Source organism: Nerophis ophidion, linkage group LG01 (assembly GCF_033978795.1).
Source record: "Nerophis ophidion isolate RoL-2023_Sa linkage group LG01, RoL_Noph_v1.0, whole genome shotgun sequence".
NCBI lineage: Eukaryota > Metazoa > Chordata > Actinopteri > Syngnathiformes > Syngnathidae > Nerophis > Nerophis ophidion.
Window position 1 is genome coordinate 43,941,807 of NC_084611.1, and position 27,392 is coordinate 43,969,198.

Below are 27,392 nucleotides of genomic sequence, written 5' to 3' on the forward strand. Positions count from 1 at the left end.
AGCCCCCCCACCTCCATTCACACACAAAGTCACACATCCATTGAGAGAAGCTTACATGAACTAGAAAAAATCCAAAATGAAAATGAATTATAATAATAATAGCAAAAAAAAAAATAATAATAATGTTGGCCCTGCGATGAGTTGGCGACTTGTCCAGGGTGTACCCCGCCTTCCGCCCGATTGTAGCTGAGATAGGCGCCAGCGCCCCCCGCAACCCCAAAAGGGAAGAAGCGGTAGAAAATGGAAATAATATATATATATATATATATATATATATATATATATATATATATATATATATATATATATATATATAAATATATATGTATCCGTCCATCTTCTTCCGCTTATCCGAAGTCAGGTCGCAGGGGCAGCAGCCTAAGTAGGGAAGCCCAGACCCTCCTCTCCACAGCCACTTCGTCCAGCTCTTCCCGTGGAATCCTGAGGCGTTCCCAGGCCAGCCGGGAGACATAGTCTTTCCAACGTGTCCTGGGTCTTCCCTGTGGCCATACATATACATATATATATATATATATATATATATATATATATATATATATATATATATATATATATATATATATATATATATATATATATATATATATATATATCTATATATATATATATATATATATATATATATATATATATATATATATATATATATATATATATATAGATATATAGATATATAGATATATAGATATATATATATATATATACATATATATATATATATACATATATATATATATATATATATATATATATATATATAGAAAAAAGGGAAGGCGTGGCGCAGTGGAAGAGTGGCCGTGCGCAACCCGAGGGTCCCTGGTTCAAATCCCACCTAGTACCAACTTCGTCACGTCCGTTGTGTCCTGAACAAGACACTTCACCCTTGCTCCTGATGGGTGCTGGTTGGCGCCTTGCATGGCAGCTCCCTCCATCAGTGTGTGAATGTGGAAGTAGTGTCAAAGCGCTTCGAGTACCTTGAAGGTAGAAAAGCGCTATACAAGTACAACCCATTTATTTATTTATATATATACATACATACATTCCACGCTTTCAGCCATCAAGGAAATGTTTTAAGCCCAATGCGGCCTCCGGAACAAAATGTCGCCTGTCCTAAGGCGTAGCCAAAATTCCTTCGCAATTCATCATCTAGTATCCGTTATTTTAACCACAACTCATTCGGTCAAAGCCCCTCAGATGATTTGGTTAAAGTACGACCTGTTTTTGGCCTAAACATGGCCTAAGGAAATCAAGACGACCGACTTCTTGTTTGTTTTCAGATATGGGTTCTTGAGACTATAACGTGCGTCTTGTCACGATAAACGCCACTGGTGGGTTTTCCGGATGACACAATAATTTATGGCCAGGGGCTCAATTTTTCGCAGTTTGAAGTTGGGAAATTGTGTTAGATGTAAATATAAACAGAATACAATGATTTGCTAATCATTTTCAACCCATATTCAGTTGAATATGCTACAAAGACAACATATTTGATGTTCAAACTAATAAACGTTTTTTTTTTTCAAATAATCATTAACTTTAGAATTTGATGCCAGCAACACGTGACAAAGAAGTTGGGAAAGGTGGCAATAAATACTGATAAAATTGAGGAATGCTCATCAAACACTTATTTGGAACATCCCACAGGTGTGCAGGCTAACTGGTAACAGGTGCCATGATTGGATATAAAAACAGCTTCCATGAAATGCTTAGTAATTCAGAAACAAGGATGGAGCGAGGGTCACCAATTTGTAAGCAAATTGTCGAACAGTTTTAGAACAACATTTCTCAACGAGCTATTGCAAGGAATTTAGGAATTTTACCATCTATGGTACATAAAATCATCAAAAGGTTCAGAGAATCCGGAGAAATCACTGCACGTAAGCGATGATATTACGGACCTTTGATCCCTCAGGCGGTACTGCATCAAAAACCGACATCAGTGTATAAAGGATATCACCACACAGGGTCAGGAACACTTCATAAAACCACTGTCAGTAACTACAGTTGGTCGCTACATCTGTAAGTGCAAGTTAAAACTCTACTATGCAAAGCAAAACCCATTCATCAACAACACCCAGAAACGCCGCAGGCTTCGCTGGGCCCGAGCTCATCTAAGATGGACTGATGCAAAGTGGAAAAGTGTTCTGTGGTCTGACGAGTCCACATTTCAAATTATATTTGGAAACTGTAGACGTGGTGTCCTCCGGAACAAAAAGGAAAATAACCATCCGGATTGTTATAGGCGCAAAGTTGAAAAGCCAGCATCTGTGATGGTATGGGGGTGTATTTGTGCCCAACGCATGGGTAATTTACACATCTGTGAAGGCACCATTAATGCTGAAAGGTACATACAGGTTTTGGAGCAACATATGTTGTCACCCAAGCAACGTTATCATGGACGCCCCTGCTTATTTCAGCAAGACAATGCCAAGCCACGTGTTACAACAGCATGGCTTCGTAGTAAAAGAGTGCTGGTACTTTCCTGGCCCGCCTGCAGTTCAGACCTGTCTCCCATGGAAAATGTGTGGAGCATTATGAAGCGTAAAATACAACAGCGGAGACCCCGGACTGTTGAACGACTGAAGCTCTACATAAAACAAGAATGAGAAAGAATTCCACTTTCAAAGCTTCAACAATTAGTTTCCTCAGTTCCCAAACGTTTATTGAGCGTTGTTAATAGAAAAGGTGATGTAACACAGTGGTGAACATGCCCTTTCCCAACTACTTTGGCACGTGTTGCAGCCATGAAATTCTAAGTTAACTATTATTTGCAAAAAAATAAAAAATAAAGTTTATGAGTTTGAACATCAAATATGTTTATCTTTGTTGTGCATTCAACTGAATATGGGTTGAAAAATATTTGCAAATCATTGTATTCCGTTTATATTTACATCTAACACAATTTCCCAACTCATATGGACACAGGGTTTGTATAAAGTACGGGTTCATGCATTTTCCTGCCCTCAAAAATGGAGAATAATAATAAATAGTGTCATTTCAATAGCAGGGCTTTGGCAGCTTTTTGTTGCTTAGGCCCTGATGAAATTGTGTTGTAGGTTAAAAAAAATAAAATATATATGCATAGTTCAGGGGTAAGCGGCACAGGTGGGCGACACAGGCAACACGCTGCGGCGGTACGTCAGGCTGAACACGGGCGTGGAGCGCTGGCCCAAGCTGTCCACTTTGCCCAGCTGGCGCAGGTGGAAGAGCAAGGTGAGCTTCCGGGTCATCCTCCGCAGCGCCAAGGTGGCGACCAGGATCTGGGCCAGCAGGAAGGTCAGGTAGAGGGCGTGCACGGCCCGCTCCAGAGGCAGGATGAGGATCTCCTCGTCCGTCAGGAAGAAGAGAATCACCGGCAGCTGGAACAGGAACGTCAGCAGCCAAAAGGCTGACAGTTCCGGGACCTGAGGACAAATGCCACATCAACGCAACGTTCACGCACGGCAGTGGAAATACTCACCTTCTCACTCAGGTTGCCAAGGTAACCCAGGTAGAGTCTGAGCCCCTCCACCAGCGTCAGGAGGACCACGCCTGTGATGAGAAGACCCTGGTAGTACGCCGGGAGGTACTGGTACTGGAAGTCAAGACCGGGTCAGTCAGATCCTTCAAAATTAAGCAAAGTGCTGAACTGACCTTAGACTGCAGCATGAAGACGGAGGAGAACCACCAGCAGGGGAAGTAGAACATGTTGAAGTAGAGCAACATCTGCAGAGGAAGGTGAGACACCAGCTCGTTGACCTCTGCAACAGCAAGGACACTCGTGTAAGAAACAAGTTGTCAAAAAGCATCAAAAGTCACATGTTCTTTTTTCTTAAATATTCGACTTTATAAAAAGTTGTCAAAGAGAATCAATCACATTCTTTTTTTTCTTAAAATTATTTAACTTTTTCAAAAGTTCCCAAAAAGCATCAAAAGTCACATATTCTTTTTTTCTTCAATTTATTAAATTTTTTAAAAAGTTGGCAAAAAGCATCAAAAGTCACATTCTTTTTTTTCCTAAAATTATTCGACTTTATAAAAAGTTGTCAAAACGCATCAAAAGTCACATTCTTTTTTTTTTCTTAAAATTATTTAACTTTTTTAAAAGTTGGCAAAGAGCATCAAAAGTCACATTCTTTTTTTTTTAATTATTCGACTTTTTAAAAAGTCGTCAAAAACATCAAGTCACATATTCTTTTTTTCTCTTAAAACTATTTAACTTTTTGAAAAGTTGGCAAAAAGCATCAAAAGTCACATATTCTTTTTTCTTCAAATGTTTAACTTTTTAAAAAGTTGGCAAAAAGCATCAAAAGTCACTTATACGTTTTACTTCAAATTATTAAACTTTAAAAAGATTGCAAAAAGCATCAAAAGTCACATTCTGTTTTTTAATTATTCAACTTTTTAAAAAGTTGTCCAAAACCATCAAAAGTCACATATTATTTATTTTCTTAAACAAATGAACTTTTTGAAAAGTTGCCAAAAAGCATCCAAAGTCACGTATTCTTTTTTCTTCAAATGTTAAACGTTTTCAAAAGTTGGCAAAATGCATCCAAAAGTCACATATCGTTATTTTCTTCAAATATTCAAGTTTTTGAAAAGTTGGCAAAAATAATCAAAAGTTACATAATCTTTTTTTTTTTTTTTTCAAATTATTAGACTTTTTTCAAAGTTTGCAATGAGCATCAAAAGTCATATGTTTTCTTGTTTTCTTCAAATTATTCAACTTTTTAAAAAGTTGGCAAAAAGCATCAAAGGTCACATTCTTTTCCCCCCCCAATTCATTCAACTTGTTAAAACGTTGGTAAAAACCATAAAAAGTCACTTTTTTCCCTTCAAAATATTAAACTTTTAAAAAAGTTGGCAAAAAGCATCAAAAGTCACATACTAGACAGGCTACAATTAGCATTAGTGATTTGACATGGCAATTTCAACACCTTTAAATTTGGTAATGTTAACTACAAAGAAGATGACAGGCATCTTTAAACAGCTGTGTGATATGTACAATACTTACAGCACAAACACTTTTTAGGACTCTACATGACACATCCGGCGTCCTGGAAAAAGCTACTTACTAGTTGAGATAGACTATGCAGTACTGCCATCTAATGGTTTGGAAGATGCTAATCATATATTTTTCATAAAAAAATTAAATTTTCACTGAAAATTGCTTTCGTTGAGTACCAGTATCCATTTCCAGGTATCCTGGGAATTGGTACCGTATTGGTTTAAATGTGAAAATATACAACATTCTAATGTTTTTTTGATATACAAGTTTTGTTTTTCTCTCTGAAATATGCAACATTTTTGACATTTTCTCAACAATCTTTTTTATCTATTTTACAATCTATTTTTCTCTTGCATTTCTTTGATTGTCAGCAGAAAACACAAACTGCGGGGTGAGTGTTTTGTTGTGTGGAGGCGAATGACAGAACCTACCAGAGTGGTCATCGTGGTCATTGCCCAAGTGTTCCGCCGTCCTGTTGCTGGTCCAAACAGAACTCCCCACGTGGGCCAGGGCGACGCGCAGGTTTTCTGACAGAGGCGAGTAAAAGACCGGCATGGTGAAAGACCAAGACCAGACCAGGACGAGCGTGAAGACAACAAGCAGGCCGCTAATCGGATTAGCGAACCAGGAGGCGCACGCGGGATTAAAGTGCGTCAACAAAGACAATGCTAACGCTCCAATGCTGAAGTTGAAGTGAAATGCTGACAGAATGTAGAATGACTGTAAGAACAGTTTGAATGTTGGAACGGTTTGAATGTTGAAGAGTTTCAATTTCCAGGAAAACCGAAATTTGGTTTGGAACTTGGGTAAGAGTTAGTTTCAATGTCCAGGATGAGTAGTATGTGTTGATGTTGGAATGCTTTGAATAGCTTGAAAAATGTGGGAATTGTGCAACTTGGAAAAATGTCCCATTCATTTCAATGGGAACTTCCTGGAAATTTGGGAATTTTGGGAAAAGCAGCATTTTTGGAAAATGATTAGGACTATGAATGTCCTGAATGAGCTGAATTTAAAATCGCGTAAGAAATGTTGAAGTATTAAATGGTAATAGGGAATTTCGGGAAAATCTGGCAATTTTTTAGAGCTTGGAAAGAGGGTAGTTTGAATTTCCAGAATAGTGGAATGTGTTAAAGGTGGAATGGTTTGAATGGGTTGAGGAATGTGTGAATTGTGGAAGTTTGAAAAATAGGCAATTAATCTTTAAAGGGAAAAATGCAAAAATAAAAAAGGAATTATGGGAAATCCGGGATTTTTTTTTTTAATTGTTGAAGTAGGGCACACAATTCCTGAACAGGCTGAATATTTAGGAGTTGGAAGAGTTTGAATCAGAAGATAAATGTGGAAGTTGTGGAACTTTGAAGAATGTCCCATTGATTTCAATGGGAATTCAGAAAGAAATGGGAATTTCGGGAAAAGTGGGAATTTTATTGAAAATGCTAAAAACAAAACAAAAAACTTGATTGTTCTGAACGAGTAGAAATGGTTTGTGTTTATATTTTTCAAATTGGTCAAGAAATATAGAAGTAGTAACATGCTGAATTGAGAAATGGTATTCCGGAATTCCTGGAATGTCGGGAAAACAGGGAATTTTTCCAGTTCAAAAAACACTTTGTTTTCTGTCCTGGTTAAGAGGAATGTTTTGACGGTGGAACGGTTGAAGTGGGTTAAAAAATGCGGAAAGAGTACTCGTCAGAAAAAAGGGTGGAAATAGGGCTTTGGAAAACCAGGAATTCTGTAAAATCCAATATTTTTATTTGTAACTTGGAAAAGAACAAGTTTAATTTTCCAAGATGGTGGAATGTGTTCAATATGGAATGGTTTGACAGGATGAAAAATGTGGAAATGGTGGAAGTTTGAAAAATGGCCAATTCATTTTGATTGGGGAAAAGTGTCCCGGAAAACCTGAAATTCTGGGAAATCTGGGAGTTTGGGGAATTTGTCAATAGAAAGCCTGTGATTCCCGAAAAGGCTGAACAGTTTGAAGTTGGAGCGGTTTGAATGGGATGAAAAATGTGGAAGGTAGAACGCGCCAAAATCTGGAGATGAAGAATAACGATATGTGAATGTGTGAATGTTACAATGCTGAAGTTGAACTGAAATCCTGGAATTTTTCTAGAATTGTTGAAGTAAAGCACACATTTCCTAAACAGGCTGAATATTTTCAAGTTGGAACGGTTTGAATCAGAGGGAAAATGTGGGAGTTGTGGAACTTTGAAGAATGTCACATTGATTTAAATATGAATTTCCCCAAAAATTGGAAATTCCAGGAAATAGGGATTTTTTTTTTAAATGGTAAAAAACTTGAATGGGCTGAATGAGTTGAAATGGTTGGTGTTGAAATTTTTCAAATTGGTCAATAAATGTAGAAGTAGTAACATGTTGACTTGAGAAATGGTATTACGGAATTCCTGGAATTTTGGGAAAACAGGGAGTTTTTCCAGTTCAAAAAACAACTTTATTTTTTTTCTTGATCAAGAAGAATGTTTTGACGGTGGAACGGTTGAAATGTGTTGAAAAAGTGGAAGGAGTAGTCGCCAGAAAATGGTGAAAATAGGCCTTTGGAAAAGCAGGAATTCTGGAAAATCCAATAATTAATTTTTAACTTGGAAAAGAAGTTTACATTTCCGGGATGGTGGAATGTGGAGAAGGTGGAATGGTTTGAATAGGTTGAAAAATGTGAAAATGGTGAACATTTTGAATGGGGAAAAATGTCCTGGAAAATCTGGAATTCTGGGATATCTGGGAATTTTGGAAATTTGTCAAAGGAAAGCACGTGATTCCTGAATTGGCTGAACAGTTTGAAGTTGGAACGGTTTGAATGGGATGAACATTTTTGAAGGTAGAACGCGCCAAAATCTGGAGATGAAGAATAACGAGATGTGAATGTGTGAATGTTACAATGCCGAAGTTGAACTGAAATCCTGGAATTTTTCAAGAATTATTGAAGTAGAGCACACAATTCCTGAGCAGACTGAATATTTTGAAGCTAGAACGTTTGAATCAGAGGAAAAATGTGTGAGTTGTGTAACTTTGAAGAATTTTACATTGATTTCAATGGGAATTGCCCCAAAATTTGGAAATTTCGGGAAATAGGGATTTTTTTAAATGGTAAAAAACTTAAATGGGCTGAATGAGTTGAAAAGGTTGGTGTTGAAATGTTTCAAATTGGTCAAGAAATGTAGAAGAAGAAACATTTTGAATTGAGAAATGGTATTACGGAATTCCTGGAATTTCAGGAAAACAGGGAATTTTTTCAGTTCAAAAAACAACTTTTTTTTTTCCTGATCAAGAGGAATGTTTTGACGATGGAACGGTTGAAATGCGTTGAAAATGTAGAAGGAGTAGTCGCCAGAAAATGGTGGAAATGGGGCTTTGGAAAACCAGGAATTCTGGATAATCCAGGAATTTTTTTAACTTGGAAAAGAAGAAATTGACTTTTCTGAAGGGTGGAATGTGTTGAAAGTGGAATGGTTTGAACAGGTTGAAAAATGTGGAAATGGTGGAAATTTGAAAAATGGCCAATTCATTTTGAATCGGCAAACATGTCCCGGAAAACCTGGAATTCTGGGAAATCTGGGAATGTTTGGTAATTGTCAAGGACAAATCTGGAGAAGAAGAAGGAGAATAGGTTTATAAAGATCAGAGGTCACCAACGCGGTGCCCGCGGGCACCAGGTTCCCCGTAAGGACCAGATGAGTCGCCCGCTGGCCTGTTCTAAAAATAGCTCAAATAGCAGCACTTACCAGTGAGCTGCCTCTATTTTTTTTTAATTTCATTTATTTATTAGCAAGCTGGTCTCGCTTTGCTCGACATTTTTAATTCTAAGAGAGACAAAACTCAAATAGAATTTGAAAATCAAGGGAAAATATTTTAAAGACTTGGTCTTCACTTGTTTAAATAAATTCATTTATTTTTTTTCTTTGATTCTTTTAGCTTTCAGAAATACAATTTTAGAGAAAAAATAAAACCTTAAAAATAATTTTAGGATTTTTAAACACATATACCTTTTTACCTTTTAAATTCCTTCCTCTTCTTTCCTGACAATTTAAATCAAGTATATTTTTTTTTTATTGTAAAGAATAATAAATACATTTCAATTTAATTCTTCATTTTAGCTTCTGTTTTTTCGACGAAGAATATTTGTGAAATATTTCTTCAAACTTGTTATGATTAACATTCAAAAAAATTATTCTGGAAAATCTAGAACATCTTTAGAATCAAGTTTGAATCTTATTTCAAAGTCTTTAGAATTTCATTTCAAATTTTTGTTCTGGAAAATCTAGAAGAAATAATTGTTTGTCTTTGTTAGAAATACAGCTTGGTCCAATTTGTTATATATTATAACAACGTGCAGATTGGATTTTAACCTATTTAAAACATGTCATCAAAATTCTAAAATTAATCTTAATCAGGCAAAATTACTAATGATGTTCCATAAATTATTTTTTTAAATTTTTTCAAAAAGATTCAAATTAGCTAGTGTTTCTCTTCATTTTTTCCGGTTGAATTTTGAATTTTAAAGAGTCGAAATTGAAGATAAACTATGTTTCAAAATTAAATTTTCCTTTTCTTCCTGTTTTCTCTACCTTTAAACTGTTCAATTAAGTATTATTATCTTCATTTATTCTCTACAAAAAAAATTCCGTAAAAGGAAAAAAAATGTACGACAGACAGAAGTACCCTTATATATATATATATATATATATATATATATATATATATATATATATATATATATATATATATATATATATATATATATATATATATATATATATATATATATATATATATATATATATATAAGGTAAATTGAGCAAATTGGCTATTTCTGGCAATTTATTTAATTGTGTATCAAACTGGTAGCCCTTCACATTAATCAGTACCCAAGAAGTAGCTCTTGGTTTCAAAAGGGTTGGTGACCCCTGATATGGATGATTTGTGGTGTATAAAACCACGTGTGTGAATGCTAGCACAAAGCACAGTTGGGACAAGAGTCTGGTTGTTGTGTAACATTTATATTCAGAAGGCGGACTTTCCAAGCGGCAAAGTGCATCGGGCCCAGCGGGTCTTCAGGACAGGACCGGGTCTTTTTGGGAGCCTTGAGGTCTCGTCCGTCATGAATGCTGAGGGCGGGACGCGCTCGCAAGCGTTTGTCCAGGTCAGAGCTCGTCCCTGGGGACTGGTAAGGGCAAGTGCTGGAACTGGTCCGGGACTTCCTCCCCCTTCTGGGTCCGCTTGTAGAAGCCCAGAGAGTCCAACAGGCCGCTCATCTCGTCCGCCGTCATGTCCTTCACGGGAACACTCTAACACACAAACGTGCAGGTGTGACTATTTGGGGACCTAACGAATGGATCCGAATCTTATTCCTAGGGTGACCATTCGATTTGGAACTGATTTTTGATTCAAACCTTTTTCAAAACCGGTTAGAAACTTCTGGTGCACAGAGAGGCATCAAACATCTTATTAAGAACTGATCCTTACAACAAATATTTTCCTGAATATTTTTTTTAATCGAGTTTTAATATTTTTTTATTTTTTAAATCATATTATATTGTGTTGTCAAGCTTATGAGATGAATTAGGACCGTATTGGTTTAAGTTTGAAAATGTACAACTTTTTAATGTTTTTTAATATACAAGTATATTTTTTTTCTCTGAAATATGCAACATTTTGGAGGATATACATTTTCCTTTTCGCTACAGACTTTTTCTCACCAATTTTTTTTTTTAAAACATATTTTTTAAACAGAACATTTTTCCAAACCGGTTAGAAACATCTTATTAAAAATTGATCCTTACAATAAAAATGTTCCTAAATATATATGTATATATTTTAATCAAGTTTTTATTTCCATCCATCCATTTTCTACCGCTTATTCCCTTTTTTGGGGTCGCGGGGGGCGCCGGCGCCTATCTCAGCTACAATCGAGCGAAGGCGGGGTACACCCTGGACAAGTCGCCACCTCATCGCAAGTTTTTATTTTATATATATATATATATATATTTTATCATATTAAATTGTGTTGCCAAGCTCATGAGACGTGATGCAAGTGTAACCACTCTGACCCTCAGTGGCGAAAGTTTGGACACCCCTGCATCAAACAGCCAATAATCAACAGAGGAAGAAGAATCAATAAGTTGCTAATAAATCCAAACATGTTGTGATTCAGGACAAACTGAAAGGTAAAAAAACACCTTGCTTTCTGTTTTTCCACACTTATTATTCACGTATTATTTCCTCACATTATGGACTCACCTTCACCATCTCGTCCTTCTCGTTGTAAAACATCAACCTGGGACTGGTCTCCTCCGAGGAGTCGTATTCCAGGTTGTGACTGTGAGGGGGAAACAGGATCAAGGAAAGCAATAACAGTGTTGGAAGGAGACTAAACCACCAGAGGGCGCTGTTTGTTGACTAATAAGTCTGTTTGTTGACTAATGCACATCACTACTACTAAGTACACCACTACTACTACTAAGTACTATCACTAAGTACACCACTACTACTAAGTAATATCACTAAGTACACTACTACTACTAAGCACTACCACTACGTAAACCACTACTACTAAGTACTACCACTATGTAAACCACTACTACTAAGTACTCCCACTAAGTAAACCACTACTAAGTACTACCACAAAGCACACCACTACTACTAAGTACTACCAAAAAGTACACCACTACTACTAAGTACTACCACTAAATACACCCCTACCACAGAGTACTACCACTAAGTAAACCACTACTACTAACTATTACCACTAAGTACATCACTACCACTAAATACACCACTACTACTAAGTACAACATTACTAAGTACCACCACTAAGTTCACTGTTACCACTAAGTACAACCACTAAGTACATCACTACTACTAAGTACTATCACTAAGTACACTACTACTAAGTACTACCACTAAGTACACCACTACAACTAAGTAGTACCACTAAGTACACCACTACAACTAAGTAGTTGCACTAATTACACCACTACTATGTACTACTACTAAATACAACATCACTACTAAGTACTACCACTAAATACAACACTACTACTAAGTACTACCACTAAGTGTGCCGTTACAGTTGTTTTTGTTATTCTAAACTACATTTTCTGATCAGTGACATCATCCAGTTGGTAACATAAGCACTATAAAAGATTAATACAAACCCCGTTTCCATATGAGTTGGGAAATTGTGTTAAATGTAAATATAAACGGAATACAATGATTTGCAAATCATTTTCAACCCATTTCAGTTGAATATGCTACAAAGACAACATATTTGATGTTCAAACTGATAAACATTTTTTTTTTCTGCACATAATCATTAACTTTAGAATTTGATGCCAGCAACACGTGACAAAGAAGTTGGGAAAGGTGGCCATAAATACTGATGAAGAGAAATGCTCATCAAACATTTTTGGAACATCCCACAGGTGTGCAGGCTAATTGGGAACAGGTGGGTGCCATTATTGGGTATAAAAGAAGCTTCCATGAAATGCTACTGTAAGTAATTCACAAACAAGTTAGACACAACATAGCACAATAGTTAGACACTACATAGCACAATAGTTAGACACAACATAGACAACAGTTATAGACAACATAGGACAATAGTTAGACACAACATAGTACAATAGTTAAACACAACATAGAACAACAGTTAGACACACCATAGACAATAGTTAGACACAACATAGTACAACAGTTAGACACAACATAGCAAAATAGTTAGACACAACATAGAAACAGTTATAGACAACATAGGACAATAGTTAGACACAACATAGTACAATAGTTAAACACAACATAGAACAACAGTTAGACACACCATAGACAATAGTTAGACACAACATAGTACAACAGTTAGACACAAAATAGTACAACAGTTGCACACAACATAGGCCAACAGTTAGACACAACATAGAACAATAGTTAGACACAACATAGGCAAGAGTTAGACACAACATAGCACAATAGTTAGACACAACATAGAAAATAGTTAAACGCAACATTGACAATAGTTTGGCACAACATAGTACAATAGTTAGACACAACATAGGCAATAGTTAGACACAACATAGGACAATAGTTAGACACAACATAGAACAACAGTTAGACACAACAGAGGACAATAGTTAAACACAACATAGGCCAATAGTTAAACACAACATGGTACAACAGTTAGACACAACATAGTACAATAGTTAGACACAACATAAAACAATAGTTAAACACAACATAGAAAAATAGTTAGACACATCATAGTACAACAGTTGGACACAACAGGGAACAATAGTTAAACACAACATAGACCAATAGTTAAACACAAAATAGTACAACCGTTAGACACAACATAGGACAACGGTTAGACACAACATAGAGCAACAGTTAGACTCAACATAGAAAACAGCTAGACACAACATAGACCAATAGTTAGGCATAACATAGGACAACATCTAGACACAACATAACAGAATAACAGCTAGACACAACATAGAACAACAGTTAGACACAACATAGGACAATAGTTGGACACAACATAGAACAATAGTTAAACACAACATAGGACAATAGTTAAACACAACATAGTAAAATAGTTAGACACAACATAGACCAATAGTTGGACACAACATAGTACAATAGTTAGACACAACATAGAACACTAGTTAAACACAACATTGAACAATAGTTAGACACAACATAGCCAAACAGTTAGACACAACAAAGAACAACAGTTAGACACAACATAGCAAAATAGTTAGACACAACATAGACAACAGTTACAGACAACATAGGACAATAGTTAGACACAACATAGTACAATAGTTAAACACAACAGGGAACAATAGTTAAACACAACATAGACCAATAGTTAAACACAAAATAATACAACAGTTAGACACAACATAGGACAACAGTTAGACACAACATAGAGCAACAGTTAGACTCAACATAGTAAACAGTTAGACACAACATAGAACAATAGTTAGGCACAACATAGGACAACATCTAGACACAACATAACATAATAACAGCTAGACACAACATAGAACAACAGTTAGACACAACATAGAACAATATTTAGACACAACATAGGACAATAGTTAAACACAACATAGAAAAATAGTTAGACACAACGTAGAACAATAGTTAAACAGAACATAGGACAATAGTTAGACACAACATAGTAAAACAGTTAGACAAAACATAGCACAATAGTTAGACACAACACAGGACAATAGTTAGACACAACACTGAACAATAGTTAGACACAACATAGACAATAGTTAGACACAACAGAGAAAAATAGTTAAACACAACATGGACAATAGTTAGGCACAACATTCAACAATAGTTAGACACAACATAGAACAATAGTTAGACACAACATAGCACAATAGTTAAACACAACATAAAAACAATACTTAGACACATTATAGAACAATAGTTAGACACACCATAGCACAATAGTTAAACACAACATAAAAACAATACTTAGACACATTATAGAACAATAGTTACAGACCACATAGGACAACAGCTAGACACAACATAGTACAACAGTTAGAAAGAACATAAAACAATAGTTAGACACAACATAGCACAATGTTAGACACAACATAGTACAATAGTTAGACACAACATAGAACAACAGTTAAACACAACATAGAAGAACAGTTAGACACAACATAAAAGAATAGTTAGACACAACATAGTACAATAGTTAGACACAACATAGACCCACAGTTAGACACAACATTAGAACAACAGTTAGACACAACATAGAAAAACAGTTAGACACAACATATTACATCAGTTAGACCCAACATTTTTAGCACAAATGAACAGGACAAGTTAGGGGACATTTTAACAAAGTTATGAGCAATAACACGTTAATAACATAAAAACTACCATAGTTTAACAAAGATATTTTGCGGCACGAATAACAAATTGTATTTTATTATTTACCATGATGTCACTTTTTCCACCTTTTTGTATTTCAAACAAAGTACTTTCTGATGCAAAACGTGACCACTGGTGAAATCTGCCTAGCAGCAAAGGACACAGTCAGTCAAGAAATGATTTTCTGAGCTGGCCCGTGCTGCCGAGGAAGGATACTACAGCGCCCAGCGCTCCATCAGGAAGTGATGCAGCTCGGGCATCTTCTTGATGCCTCACCCGACCACGCTGGGGGCCTGCAGACCAGACCAGACACCACCAGACCCACAGTCACCTGATGGCAAGACATGGAACCCCAGTCCCCAAAGTAGACTCACCAGCAGTTTCCCTCTCGCGATGACCGTCTCCTGGTTCACTTCTGACGCCGCCGCCGCCACCACTGCCACGAGGGCAAGCGCCAGGAAGGCCCACATGTCTCCGAGCGGTCTGATCCAATCCACCTGGAGGACTCCCACGCAGGACCATACCGCTCGCTGGTTTTGTGCAGGTCTGATGACCTCACGGCTCACACCTGTGCCCTTATCGTCTTTTCCCACGCGACACCTGCTCCACGCCACACACTCACCTATAAGTCCACAGTTTAAAAGTCCAACAAAAAGTGTGTCAGGACAATCTGCAAACATTTTGGCCTAATCCCTCATTTGAGTAAAGAATGCATGATAAATGGCATTTCTTTGACTTGAAGACCTGTCAAGGTGGAAAAGGAAAGGGATGATACAGTATTATCTGCCCACGGATGCTATAAACCCCATTTCCAAATGAGTTGGGAAATTGTGTTAGATGTAAATATAAACTGAATACAATGATTTGAAAATCATTTTCAACCCATATTCAATTGAATGCACTACAAAGAAAAGATATGTGATGTTCAAACTCATAAACTTTTTTTATTTGTTTTGCAAATAATAATTAACTTAGAATTTCATGGCTGCAACACGTGCCAAAGTAGTTGGGAAAGGGCATGTTCACGACTGTGTTACATCACCTTTTCTTTTAACAACACTCAAAAAACGTTTGGGAACTGAAGAAACTAATTGTTGAAGCTTTGAAAGTGGAATTCTTTCCCATTCTTGTTTTATGTAGAGCTTCAGTCATTCAACAGTTCGGGGTCTCCGCTGTCGTATTTTACGCTTCATAATGCGCCACACGTTTTCGATGGGAGACAGGTCTGGAATGCAGGCGGGCCAGGAAAGTACCCGCACTCTTTTTTTACGAAGCCACGCTGTGTAACACGTGCTGAATGTGGCTTGGCATTGTCTTACTGAAATAAGCAGGGGTGTCCATCAAAAAGACAGCGCTTTGATGGCAGCATATGTTGTTCCAAAACCAGTAGGTACCTTTCAGCATTAATGGTGCCTTCACATATGTGTAAGTTACCCATGCCTTGGGCACTAATGCACCCCCATACCATCACAGATGCTGGCTTTTGAACTTTGCGTCGATAACAGTCTGGATGGTTCGCTTCCCCTTGGGTCCGGATGACACAATGTCAAATATTTCCCCAAAAAATTTGAAATGTGGACTCGTCAGACCACAGAACAGTTTTCCACTTTGCATCAGTCCATATTAGATGATCTTGGGCCCAGAGAAGCCGGCGGCGCTTCTGGATGTTGTTGATAAATGGCTTTCGCTTTGCATAGTAGAGCTTACAGATATAGCGACAAACTGTATTTAGTGACAGTGGTTTTCTGAAGTGTTCCTGGCCCATGTGGTGATATCCTTTGGATATTGATGGTGGTTTTTGATACAGTGCCGTCTGAGGGATCGACGGTCACGGTTATTCAATGGTTGGTTTCCGGCCATGCCGCTTACGTGGAGTGATTTATCCAAATTCTCTGAACCTTTTGATGATATTATGGAGCGTAGATGTTGAAATCCCTAAATGTCCTGCAATTGCACTTTGAGAAACGTTGTTCTTAAACTGTTTGACTATTTGCTCACGCAGTTGTGGACAAAGGGGTGTACCTCACCCCATCCTTTCTTGTGAAAGACTGAGCATTTTTTAGGAAGCTGTATTTATACCCAATCATGGTACCCACCTGTTCCCAATTAGCCTGCACATCTGTGGGATGTTCCAAATAAGTGTTTGATGAGCATTCCTCAACTTTATCAATATTTTTGCCACCTTTCCCAAATTCTTTGTCACGTGTTGCTGGCATCAAATTCTAAAGTTAATGATTATTTGCAAAAAAAAAATGTTTATCAGTTTGAACATCAAACATGTTGTCTTTGTAGCATATTCAACTGAATATGGGTTGAAAATTATTTGCAAATCATTGTATTCTGTTTATATTTACATCTAACATAATTTCCCAACTCATATGGAAACGGGGTTTGTACCTGCAGCTAAGCTAACCAGCCCCTACTCTTCAATGCTTCAGTCACATGCAGGATTCTCACAGGAATTGGGGCAAAACGTCATTCGGGAGTCGATTTTGTCCATATTTAGTTGTAATTAGTTGGGTTAACGTGTAGTTAATCATGATTAATCACATTGTCTACAGTTAACTTGCATATAAACATGAATAATTACATTTTGTTCATAGGTAAATTGTAAATAGTCGAGATTAATTGCATTGTTTATAGTTAACTGACAGTTAATCGGGCTGGATTGCATTTTGTCCATAATTAACTTGTAATTGATCAAAATGAATCACAATTAGACAACAGTTAACTTGCAATTAATCTTGATTGTTGCATTTTGCCCATATTTAGTTGCAATTAGTTAGGTTAGCATGTAGTTAATCATGATTAATCATGTTCTCTATAGTGAACTTGTCTATAAACATAATTAATCGCATTTTGTTCATAGTTAACTTGCAATTAATGGAAAATAGCAAAAAAAAAATTCCCATGTAATAAGTGTAACTAATCAAGATGTACACCCAACATTGCACTGGAAAATTTGTTTGTTTTGTGCACCTACTATTGCTAAAATTAATCAAAATCAATTCACAAGACCAATTAATCACATTGTTTTCCATTGTTAACTACTAATTAATTGTGAACAATTGCATTTTGTCCGCAAGTAAATTGTAATTAAATTAGATTAATTGCATTGTCTACAGTTAACTCACAGTTAATCGTCCTTGATCGCATTGTCCATAATTAACTTGTAATTGATCAAAATTAATCACAATTAGACAACAGTTAACTTGTAATTAATCTTGATTGTTGCATTTTGTCCATATTTAGTTGTGATTATTTATGTGAACTTGTAGTTAATCATGATTAATCGCATTGTCTACAGTTAACTTGTATATAAACATGATTAATTGCATTTTGTTCATAGGTAAATTGTAAATAGTCGGGATTAATCACATTGTCTATAGTTAACCTCACAGTTAACTCTGTCATGTCTATGTGATCATGTTTTGTTTTAGTCATGTTCTGTTTGTTTTTTGGCCACTCAGTTCCTGTTTTTGCACTTCCTGGTTTGTTTTGCCACCATGACTACCCATTAGTTTTCACCTGTCCTCATGTCTCACACCTGTTTTCAATAATCACCACAATATTATTTAAGCCTGTCTGCTTCTGTTGTTCATTATGGCAACATAGAATAGAATAGAATAGAATAGAATAGAATAGATCTTTATTGTCATTGCACAAGTACAACGAAATTTCATTTTCGGCACAGTCCCGCTAACAGCAGACATACGTTAGGGAGGAGCACAAGACGAGACCGCCAACGGATCAGCCACTTACGGCGCTCCTTAAAAAGGTGAGAAAACGGTGACATTGGGAGAGGGGGGAGTAAAAAAAATATATCAGTCTAAGACTAGACCCTCAGGAGGGGTCCATCACCCTCCATCACCTGCTACGCACTTTGTAATCCATGCCAATGATCCATGTCCCGTTCTCGTTCCGTTCCAAGTAAGTTTTCTTGTTATTTATGCCACAGTGCAAGTTTTTGTTTTATGCCCATAGTTTTGCCTTAGTGCGAGTTTTGTTTTCACAGCCAAGTTTTTGTACCGCCATTGTGCGCGCCTTTGGTTTGCCTTTTTTGTGCAGTTATCGTGTTAAAATAAAGGATGTCTTTACCTTCATGCCATCTCGGGTCCAAGTTCACTTTCATCTCGGGAAAACAACCACCTCATAGTCCAAGTCCTGACAAACTCAAGCAGCAATTCGAATGAATTTAGGGATTTCACCATCTACGCTCTGTAATATCATCAAAAGGTTCAGAGAATCATAAGAAATCACTGCACGTAAGCCATGATATAAAGGACCCTTAGGGGGTACTGCATCAAAAACAGACATCGATGTGTAAATGATATCACCACACGGGCTCAGGAACACTTCAGAAAACCACTGTCAGTAATTAGTCTGTCGCCATCTTTGTAAGTGCAAAAGGTTCAGAGAATGTGGAGAAATCACCGCACGTAACATTGAACGCCCGTGACTTTCGACCCCTCAGGCAGTACTGCATCAAAAAGCCACGTCAATGTGTAAAGGATATCACCACATGGGCTCAGGAATTCTTCAGAAAACCACTGTCAGTAACTACAGTTGGTCGCTACATCTGTAAGTGCACGTTAAAACTCTACTATGCGAAGCCAAAGCCATTTATCAACAACACCCAGAAACGCTTCGCTGGGCCCTAGCTCATCTAAAACGGAATAATGCAAAGTGGAAAAGTGTTCTGTGGTTTGACGAGTCCACATTTCAAATTGTTTTTGAAAACTGTGGACGTCGTGTCCTCCGGATCAAAGAGGAAAAGAACCATCCGGATTGTTCTAGGGTGAAAGTGTAAAAGCTAGCATGTGTGATGGTGTGGGGTTGTATTAGTGCCCAAGGCATGGGTAACTTACACATCTGTGAAGGCACCATTAATACATACAGGTTTTGGAGCAACATATGTTGCCATCCAAGCAACATTATCATGGACACCCCTAATTATTTCAGCAAGACAATGCCAAGCCATGTGTTACAACAGCGTGACTTTATAGTAAAAGAGTGCTTGTACTAGACTGGCCTGCCTGTAGTCCAGATCTGTCTCCCGTTGAAAATGTATGGTGCAATATGAAGGCTAAAATATGAGGCAGGAGACTGTTGAAAAACTTAAGCTGTACATCAAGCAAGAATGGGAAAGAATTCCACTTCAAAAATGTGTCTCCTCAGTTCCCAAACCTTTACTGAGTGTTGTTAAAAGGAAAGGCAATGTAACACACTGGTAAAAACGCCTTTTTTGCATTGTGTTGCTGCCATTCAATTCTAAGTTCATGATTATTTACACAAAAAAATTAAGTATCTCAGTGTGAACATGAAATATCTTGTCTTTGCAGTCTATTCAATTGAATATAAGTTGAAAAGGATTTGCAAATCATTGTATTCTCTTTTTCTTTAGCATTTACACAAGGTGACAACTGTACTAATTGGCCAGCGTACGTTTTTCTGAAAATAATATTTGGCGCAGACACGTGGTCTCCAAGTAGGCCCAGTAGAAGTCATGAGTTTCGTGAGGAATCCGGACTGTTTCCAGTTTAATTTCAGGTATCTGACGCAAATTCAAATATGCTGCCATCCTGAGGACAACAGGTCAATGACCATGCAGTGCGTTGAAGGGAGTGAAGCACAGCATGTACCTGTACGACCCAATTCAAACAACCCTTCCCCACAGCCAAAAAAATGCAACTAACACAAGATGTCAACACAAATAGTCAAACATAACACAACATGCTCACTGAACACAAGAAATAAGACTTAAACAGTAGTCTTGCATGTGTGTTCGAAAACTAAGTTTCTAGGACACTCTATAGTTCCATTGTTTCATTGTGGAGCTAAATCAACCCGGTTAGTTTCAGGCGGCGACAAACGGGGAACCTTATTTGCACAGGTAACGGGTAAAGTTCCTGGAGTTGTTCCGTTTTAACTTGAGTGAACCCAATGCTAATGCTAACAGGCTAACATGAAATCTGAGGTTTTTATGTTGTTGCCATAAAATAAACAGACAATTATTATTGATATATTGCTATTTACAGGTAAACACTGACAATTATTATTGATATTTTGTTATTTACAAATAAACACTGACATTTATTATTGATATTTTGTTATTTACAGATAACACTGACATTATTTTTTATATATTTTTCTTTACACATAATCCCTGACATGTATTATTGATATATTGTTATTTACAGATAAACACTGACATTTATTTTTGATATTTTGTTATTTACAGATAACACTGACATTTCTTATTTATATATTGTTATTTAAACATAAACACTAACATTTATTGATATATTGTTATTTACAGATAACACTGACATTTGTTATTGATATATTGTTATTTACAGACAACACTGACATTTATTGTTGATTTATTGTTATTTACATTAAAACACTGACATTAATTGATATATTGTTATTTACAGATAACAATCAAATTGATCATTGATATGTTGTTATTTACAGATAAACACAGACATTTAGAATTGATATATTGTTATTTACAGATAAACACTGCCCTTTATTGATATATTGTTGTTTATAGATAACACTGACATTTATTATTTATATATTTTCTTTACACAATAACACTGACATGTATTATTGATATATTGTTATTTACAGATAATACTGACATTTATTTTTGATATATTGTTATTTACGGATAAACATTGACATGTATTATTGATATATTGTTATTTACAAATAAACACTGATATGTATTTTTGATGTTATTTATAGATGAACAGTGACATTTATTTATATATTATTATTTACAGATAACACTGACATGTATTATTAATATTTTGTTATTTACAGATAATACTGACATTTATTTTTGATATATTGTTATTGACGGATAAACATTAACATGTATTATTGATATATTGTTATTTACAAATAAACACTGATATGTATTTTTGATGTTATTTATAGATGAACACTGACATTTATTTATATATTATTATTTACAGATAACACTGACATGTACTATTAATATTTTGTTATTTACAGATAAACACCGACATTTTTTTATTGATATATTTTTATTTACACATAAACACCAACATGTATTATTCATATATTGTTATTTACAGATAAACACTGACATGTATTATTTATATATTGTTATTTACAGATAAACATTGACATTTATTATTGATAAATTATTATTTACAGATAAACATTGACATTTATTATTGATATATTGGACAACTTTCTGACTGTTGGACATTGCGGACAAAAACCTGATTTTGGATGTAAAATCCGCTTTAATTTGTTCTTACATCATATTGTTTTGTTTATTGTTGCTTTGTATTTATTTGACTTAATTTTTACTCAAATAACTTGCTTTTTTCCCCAGTTAACTTCTACCTATATTTTTCGAGATCCTACATTCTTCACAAATGTTTGTTTTTTTGTAGGCATCAAATAAATTGCAGGTCCATCGAGCTAACCAGCGACACGCTGGAAAACATTTAGCTCCTAATGCTAACTCGCTAATGGTGTCGTATTCATGGGAGCGTGAAGGAAATAAATAAATCCAAACTTATTTCCGAGAGGATGTGCAAGGGGAATGTCAGTGGGGGCTGGCGGGGGAGTGTCGGTGTTGGTGGGCTTTGGGGGTGAGGGGTGCTCTTTTATAAGGCACCGTCCTTCAGGCTCTGCCTCCTCCTTTAACTGCTCCTTCAACGCACCTCCTTCATCCTCCTCCTTCATCCTCCGTCAGCGTCAACATGCCCAGCAAGAAGAAGAAGAACCAGCGTCGCATGAGGAGGGCGGTGAGTCGCCACACCGCAACATAACACCGACACTCCACATGCTTCATCTTCTTGTGATGTCACAACGTGTCCCAGTACTTTTGACCGCCACCTTTTTGTAGGCAGTATTTGTCAACGCAGTATTTGTGTATAAAGTACTTTCTTAGGGGTTTGGAATCTTTGGGCGGCCTCACCTTTCCATCCGACTCCTGGGGTGACCATTCCATTCAGAATCCATTGTCCGAGTCCAACCAATTCTCGCAACGTCTTATTTTACTATAACAACTACAACTAGATGTGGGAATGCTGAAGTTGAAGTGAAATGCTGACAGAATGTAGTCTGAATGTAAGAATAGTTGGAATGTTGAAGAGTTTGAATTTCCAGGAAAACCGGAATTAGGTTTGGAACTTTGTAAAGTGTTAGTTTGAATGTCCAGGATGAGTGGAATGTGTTGATGTTGGAATGCTTTCAATATCTTGAAAAATGTGGAAATTGTGCAAGTTAGAAAAATTCCCAAACATTTCAATGGGAACTTCCTGGAAATTTGGGAATAACAGGATTTTTTTTTTTTTTCATGATTAGGAAAATGAATGTCTGGAATAAGCTGAATTGGTTGGTGTTGGAATTCTTCAAATCGGTCAAGAAATGTTGTAGTAGTCACATTTTAATTGATAAATTGTATAATGGAATTCCTGGAATTTCGGGAAAATTGGGAATTGTTCAAAAAATTGTTTCGTTCTTTGTCCTGATTAAGAGAAATGTTTTGGCAGTAGAACGGGTGGAAAAATGTTGAAGGAGTAGTGGATTGAAAAAAAGGGTTTGAAAAAACAGGATTTCTGAGAATTCCTGTATTTTTTTTTAACTTGGAAAACATGAATTGAATTTCCAGAATGATTAGAATATGTTGAAGGTGGAATGGTTTGAATAAGTTGAAAAATGTGGAATTGGTGGAAGTTTGAAAAATGGCCAATTCATTTTGAATGGAGAAAATGTCCCTGAAAACTGGGAAATCTTGGAAATCCGGGATTTTTTTTAATTGTTGAAGGAGAGCACATAATTTTGAACAAGCTGAAACTGTTTGAATCGGACAAATAATGTGGGAGTTGTGGAATTTTGAAAAATGTCCCATTCATTTCAATAAGAATTTCATGGAAATTTGGGAATAGCGGGAATTTTGGTGGAAAATGAAAAAAAAACTTGAATGTTCTGAATGAGTTAAAATGGTTGGTTTTGGAATTTTTTTCAAAATTGGTCCAAAAATGTGGAAGTAGCAACATTTTTAATTGAGAAATTGTATTAAGGAATTCCAGAAATTTCGGGAAACCCGGAAATTTTTCCAGTTCAAGTTCATCAGAGAAGAATGTTTTGATGGTGGAACAGTTCAAAATTGTGGAAGAAGTAGTCGCCGGAAAAAAGGGTGAAAAAAGGGTTTGAAAAAAACAGGAATTCTAAGAATTCCTGGAATTTTTTCAACCTTGGAAAAATGACAGTATGAATTTCCCGAATGAGTGAATGGTGGAAGTTTGAAGAATGTCTTATTCATTTCAATGGGAATTTCATGGACATGTGGGAATTTTGTGAAAAACGGGATTTTTTTTCAAAATTAAAAAAACAAAAAAACTCTAATGTTCTGAATGAGTTGAAATGGTTGGTGTTGGAATTTTTCAAATCGGTCTAGAAATGTTGAAGTAGGAAAACTTTTAATTGAGAAATTGTATTAAGGAATTCCACGAATGTCGGGAAAACCGGTAATTTTTCCAGTTAAAAAACAACAACGTTTTTTTGTCATCATTAAGAGGAATGTTTTGACAGTTTAACAGCCGAATTGGGTTGAAAAATGTGGAAGGAGTAGGCGCCAGAAAAAATGGGTTAAAAAAATTGTTAAAAAATGGTTTGAAAAAACGGGAAATCTGGGAATTCCTGGAATTTTTTTTAACTGGGAAAAATGATAGTTTGAATGTCCAGGATGAGTGGAATGTGTTGAAGGTGGAATGTTTTGAATAAGTTTAAAAATGTGGGAGTTGTGGAAGTTTGAAAAATGGCTAATTCATTTGGAATGGGGAAAATGTCCCTGAAAACTGGGAAATCTTGGAAATCCGGGATTTTTTTTTAATTGTTAAAGGAGAGCACATCATTTTAAACAAGCTGCAATGGATTGAACCGGACAAAAAATGTGGGAGTTGTGGACCTTAGAAAAATGTCAATGGGAAATTTATGGAAATTTGGAGAAAATTGGGAATTTTTGGGAAAATGTTAAAAAACCTGAATGTTCTGAATGAATTGAAATGATTGGTGTTGAACTTTGTCAAATTGGTCAAGAAATGTTGAAGTAGTAACATTTTTAATTTAGAAATTGTAATGGGGAATTCCAGCAATTTCTGGAAAACTGGAAATTTTTCCAGTTCCAAAAACAACTCAGTTTTTTTTTTCCTGATTAAGAGGAATGTTTTGACAGTGGAATGGTTGAAAAATGTAGAAGGAGTAGATGCCAGAAAAAAAGGGTAAAAAAAAAAGGGTTTGAAAAAACAGGAATTCTGTGAATTCCTGGAATTTTTTTGAACTGGGAAAAATAATAGTTTGAATGTTCAGGATGAGTGAAATGTGTTGAAGGTGCAATGGTTTGAATAGGTTGAAAAATGTAGGAATTGTGCAAGTTTGAAAAATGGCCAATTCATTTTGAATGGGAAAAATGTCCCTGAAAACTGGGAAATCTTGAAAATCTGGGATTTTTTTTTTTTTTTGGAAGGAGAGCATATCATTTTGAACGATCTGAAACGGTTTTAATCGGACAAAAAATGTGGGAGTTGTGGAACTTTGAAAAATGTCCCATTCACTTCAATAGGAATTTCATGAAAATAGCGGGAATTTTTGTGGAAAATGTTAAAACACTTGAATGTTCTGAATTGTTCTGAATGGGTTAAAATGGTTTGTGTTGGATTTTTTTTCAAATTGGTCAAAAAATGTGGAAGTAGCAACATTTTTAATTGAGAAATTGTATTAAGGAATTCCAGGAAATTTGGGAAAACCGGGAATTTTGAACTGGGAAAAATAATAGTTTGAATGTTCAGGATGAGTGAAATGTGTTGAAGGTGCAATGGTTTGAATAGGTTGAAAAATGTAGGAATTGTGCAAGTTTGAAAAATGGCCAATTCATTTTGAATGGGAAAAATGTCCATGAAAACTGGGAAATCTTGGAAATCCGGGTTTTTCTTTAAATTGTTGAAGGAGAGCACATCATTTTGAACAAGCTGAAACAGTTGTTCAACATCTTTATTGAAAAATTGTAATGCGGAATTCCAGAAATTTCTAGAAAACTGGAAATTTTTCCAGTTCAAAAAACAACTTAGTTTTTTGTCCTGATTAGGAGGAATGTTTTGACGGTGGGATGGTTGAAAAATGTAGAAGGAGTAGACACCAGAAAAAAAGGATGAAATAAGGGTTTGAAAAAACAGAAATTCTGTGAGTTCCTGGAATTTTTGGGAAGTTGGAAAAATTATAGTTTGAATGTCCAGGATGAGTGGAATGTGTTGAAGGTGGAATGGTTTGAATCGATTGAAAACGAAGAACGTCGCATTAATTTCAATGGCAATTTCATGGAAATTTGGGAATTTTGTTAAAAGCGGGACTTTTCTTGGAAAATGTACAAAAAAACAAACAAACCTTGAATGTTCTGAATGAGTTGAAATGGTTGGTGTTGGAATTTTAAAAAATCGGTTAAGAAATGTTGAAGTAGTAAAATTTTTGATTGAGAAATTGTATTAAGCAATTCCGGAAAATAGGGAATTTTTCCAATTCAAAAAACCACTTTGTTTTTGTCCTGATTAGGAGAAATGTTTTGACATTGAAACGGTTGAAGTGGGTTGAAAAATGTGCAAGGAATAGACGCCAGAAAAAAAGGGTAAAAAAAAAGGGGTTGAAAAAAAAAACAGGATTCTGTGAATTCCTGGATTTGTTTTGAACTGGGAAAAATAATAGTTTGAATGTCCAGGATGAGTGGAATGTGTTGAAGGTGCAATGGTTTGAATAGGTTGAAAAATGTGGGAATTGTGCAAGTTTGAAAAATAGCCAATTCATTTTGAATGGGGAAAATGTCCCGGAAAACCTGGAATTCTGGGCAATCTGGGAAATTTTGGAATTTTTCAAAGGAAATCCTGCGATTCCCGATCAGGCTGAACAGTTTGAAGTTGGAACGCTTTGAATCGGGTAAAAAATGTGGAAGGTAGAGGACGCCAAAATGTGGAGAATAATAATAATAATAAATAGATGAATTTTGGTGTGGAAAAGCATATGGAAGCAATGAAAAATTTTCCCAAAAATGTACAGGGTTTAAAACAAAACAAGTTTTTGGTTGCATGGAGACGACATAAAAACAATAAATTCCCCCCCCCCCCCAAAAATGAGTCTTTTAAAAGTGGATTTTTGAAAATTATAAATGAATTTAGAATCGGGGTAAATAATCACAATTCGGATGTGAATTGATTTGTTTATGCTTGTTTGCACTACACTCTCTTGCATTCTTTTCCATTCTAGATTTATCATACAACTTTTTCTTTTTATTAAAAGAGGTTTGCTTATTTTTACACTTGCATGACAATTAGCTGCAGGAATCTTTGGGCACCTAATTATTTGATTCGACTCGGATTCCTGGAGTGACGATTTGATTCGGGATCCATTCTCAATTCAAAGCGATTCTCGCAAT

At 35.9% G+C, this 27,392-nt stretch overlaps 2 protein-coding genes across 2 annotated transcripts; both read right to left on the reverse strand.

Annotated features, from left to right (window-relative positions):
- Positions 1 to 1,032: 1,032 nt before the first annotated feature.
- Positions 1,033 to 9,666, reverse strand: zgc:112294 (transmembrane protein 17A). The gene is made up of 4 exons (XM_061904724.1): positions 5,440 to 9,666; positions 3,655 to 3,761; positions 3,482 to 3,595; positions 1,033 to 3,425 (listed from the first exon to the last, which is right to left on the reverse strand). Exons 1-4 carry the CDS (start codon positions 5,561 to 5,563, stop codon positions 3,108 to 3,110), a joined length of 663 nt encoding a protein of 220 aa, XP_061760708.1. The 5' UTR covers positions 5,564 to 9,666; the 3' UTR covers positions 1,033 to 3,107.
- A 341-nt stretch (positions 9,667 to 10,007) lies between these two features.
- Positions 10,008 to 22,929, reverse strand: selenoe (selenoprotein e). The gene is made up of 5 exons (XM_061904770.1): positions 22,887 to 22,929; positions 15,295 to 15,542; positions 15,137 to 15,213; positions 11,267 to 11,345; positions 10,008 to 10,314 (listed from the first exon to the last, which is right to left on the reverse strand). The coding sequence occupies exons 1-5, from the start codon at positions 22,912 to 22,914 to the stop codon at positions 10,171 to 10,173; spliced, it is 576 nt and encodes a 191-aa protein (XP_061760754.1). The 5' UTR covers positions 22,915 to 22,929; the 3' UTR covers positions 10,008 to 10,170.
- Positions 22,930 to 27,392: the final 4,463 nt, after the last annotated feature.

Excerpts from the sequence above, each read along its gene's own strand:
- zgc:112294 (XM_061904724.1), bottom strand. The coding sequence starts at position 5,563 with ATGCCGGTCTTTTACTCGCCTCTGTCAGAAAACCTGCGCGTCGCCCTG. Across the intron at positions 3,596-3,654 it reads TCTTCATGCTGCAGTCTAAG|TACCAGTACCTCCCGGCGTA; the intron begins GTCAGTTCAGCA and ends CTTGACTTCCAG. Across the intron at positions 3,426-3,481 it reads TTGGCAACCTGAGTGAGAAG|GTCCCGGAACTGTCAGCCTT; the intron begins GTGAGTATTTCC and ends ATTTGTCCTCAG.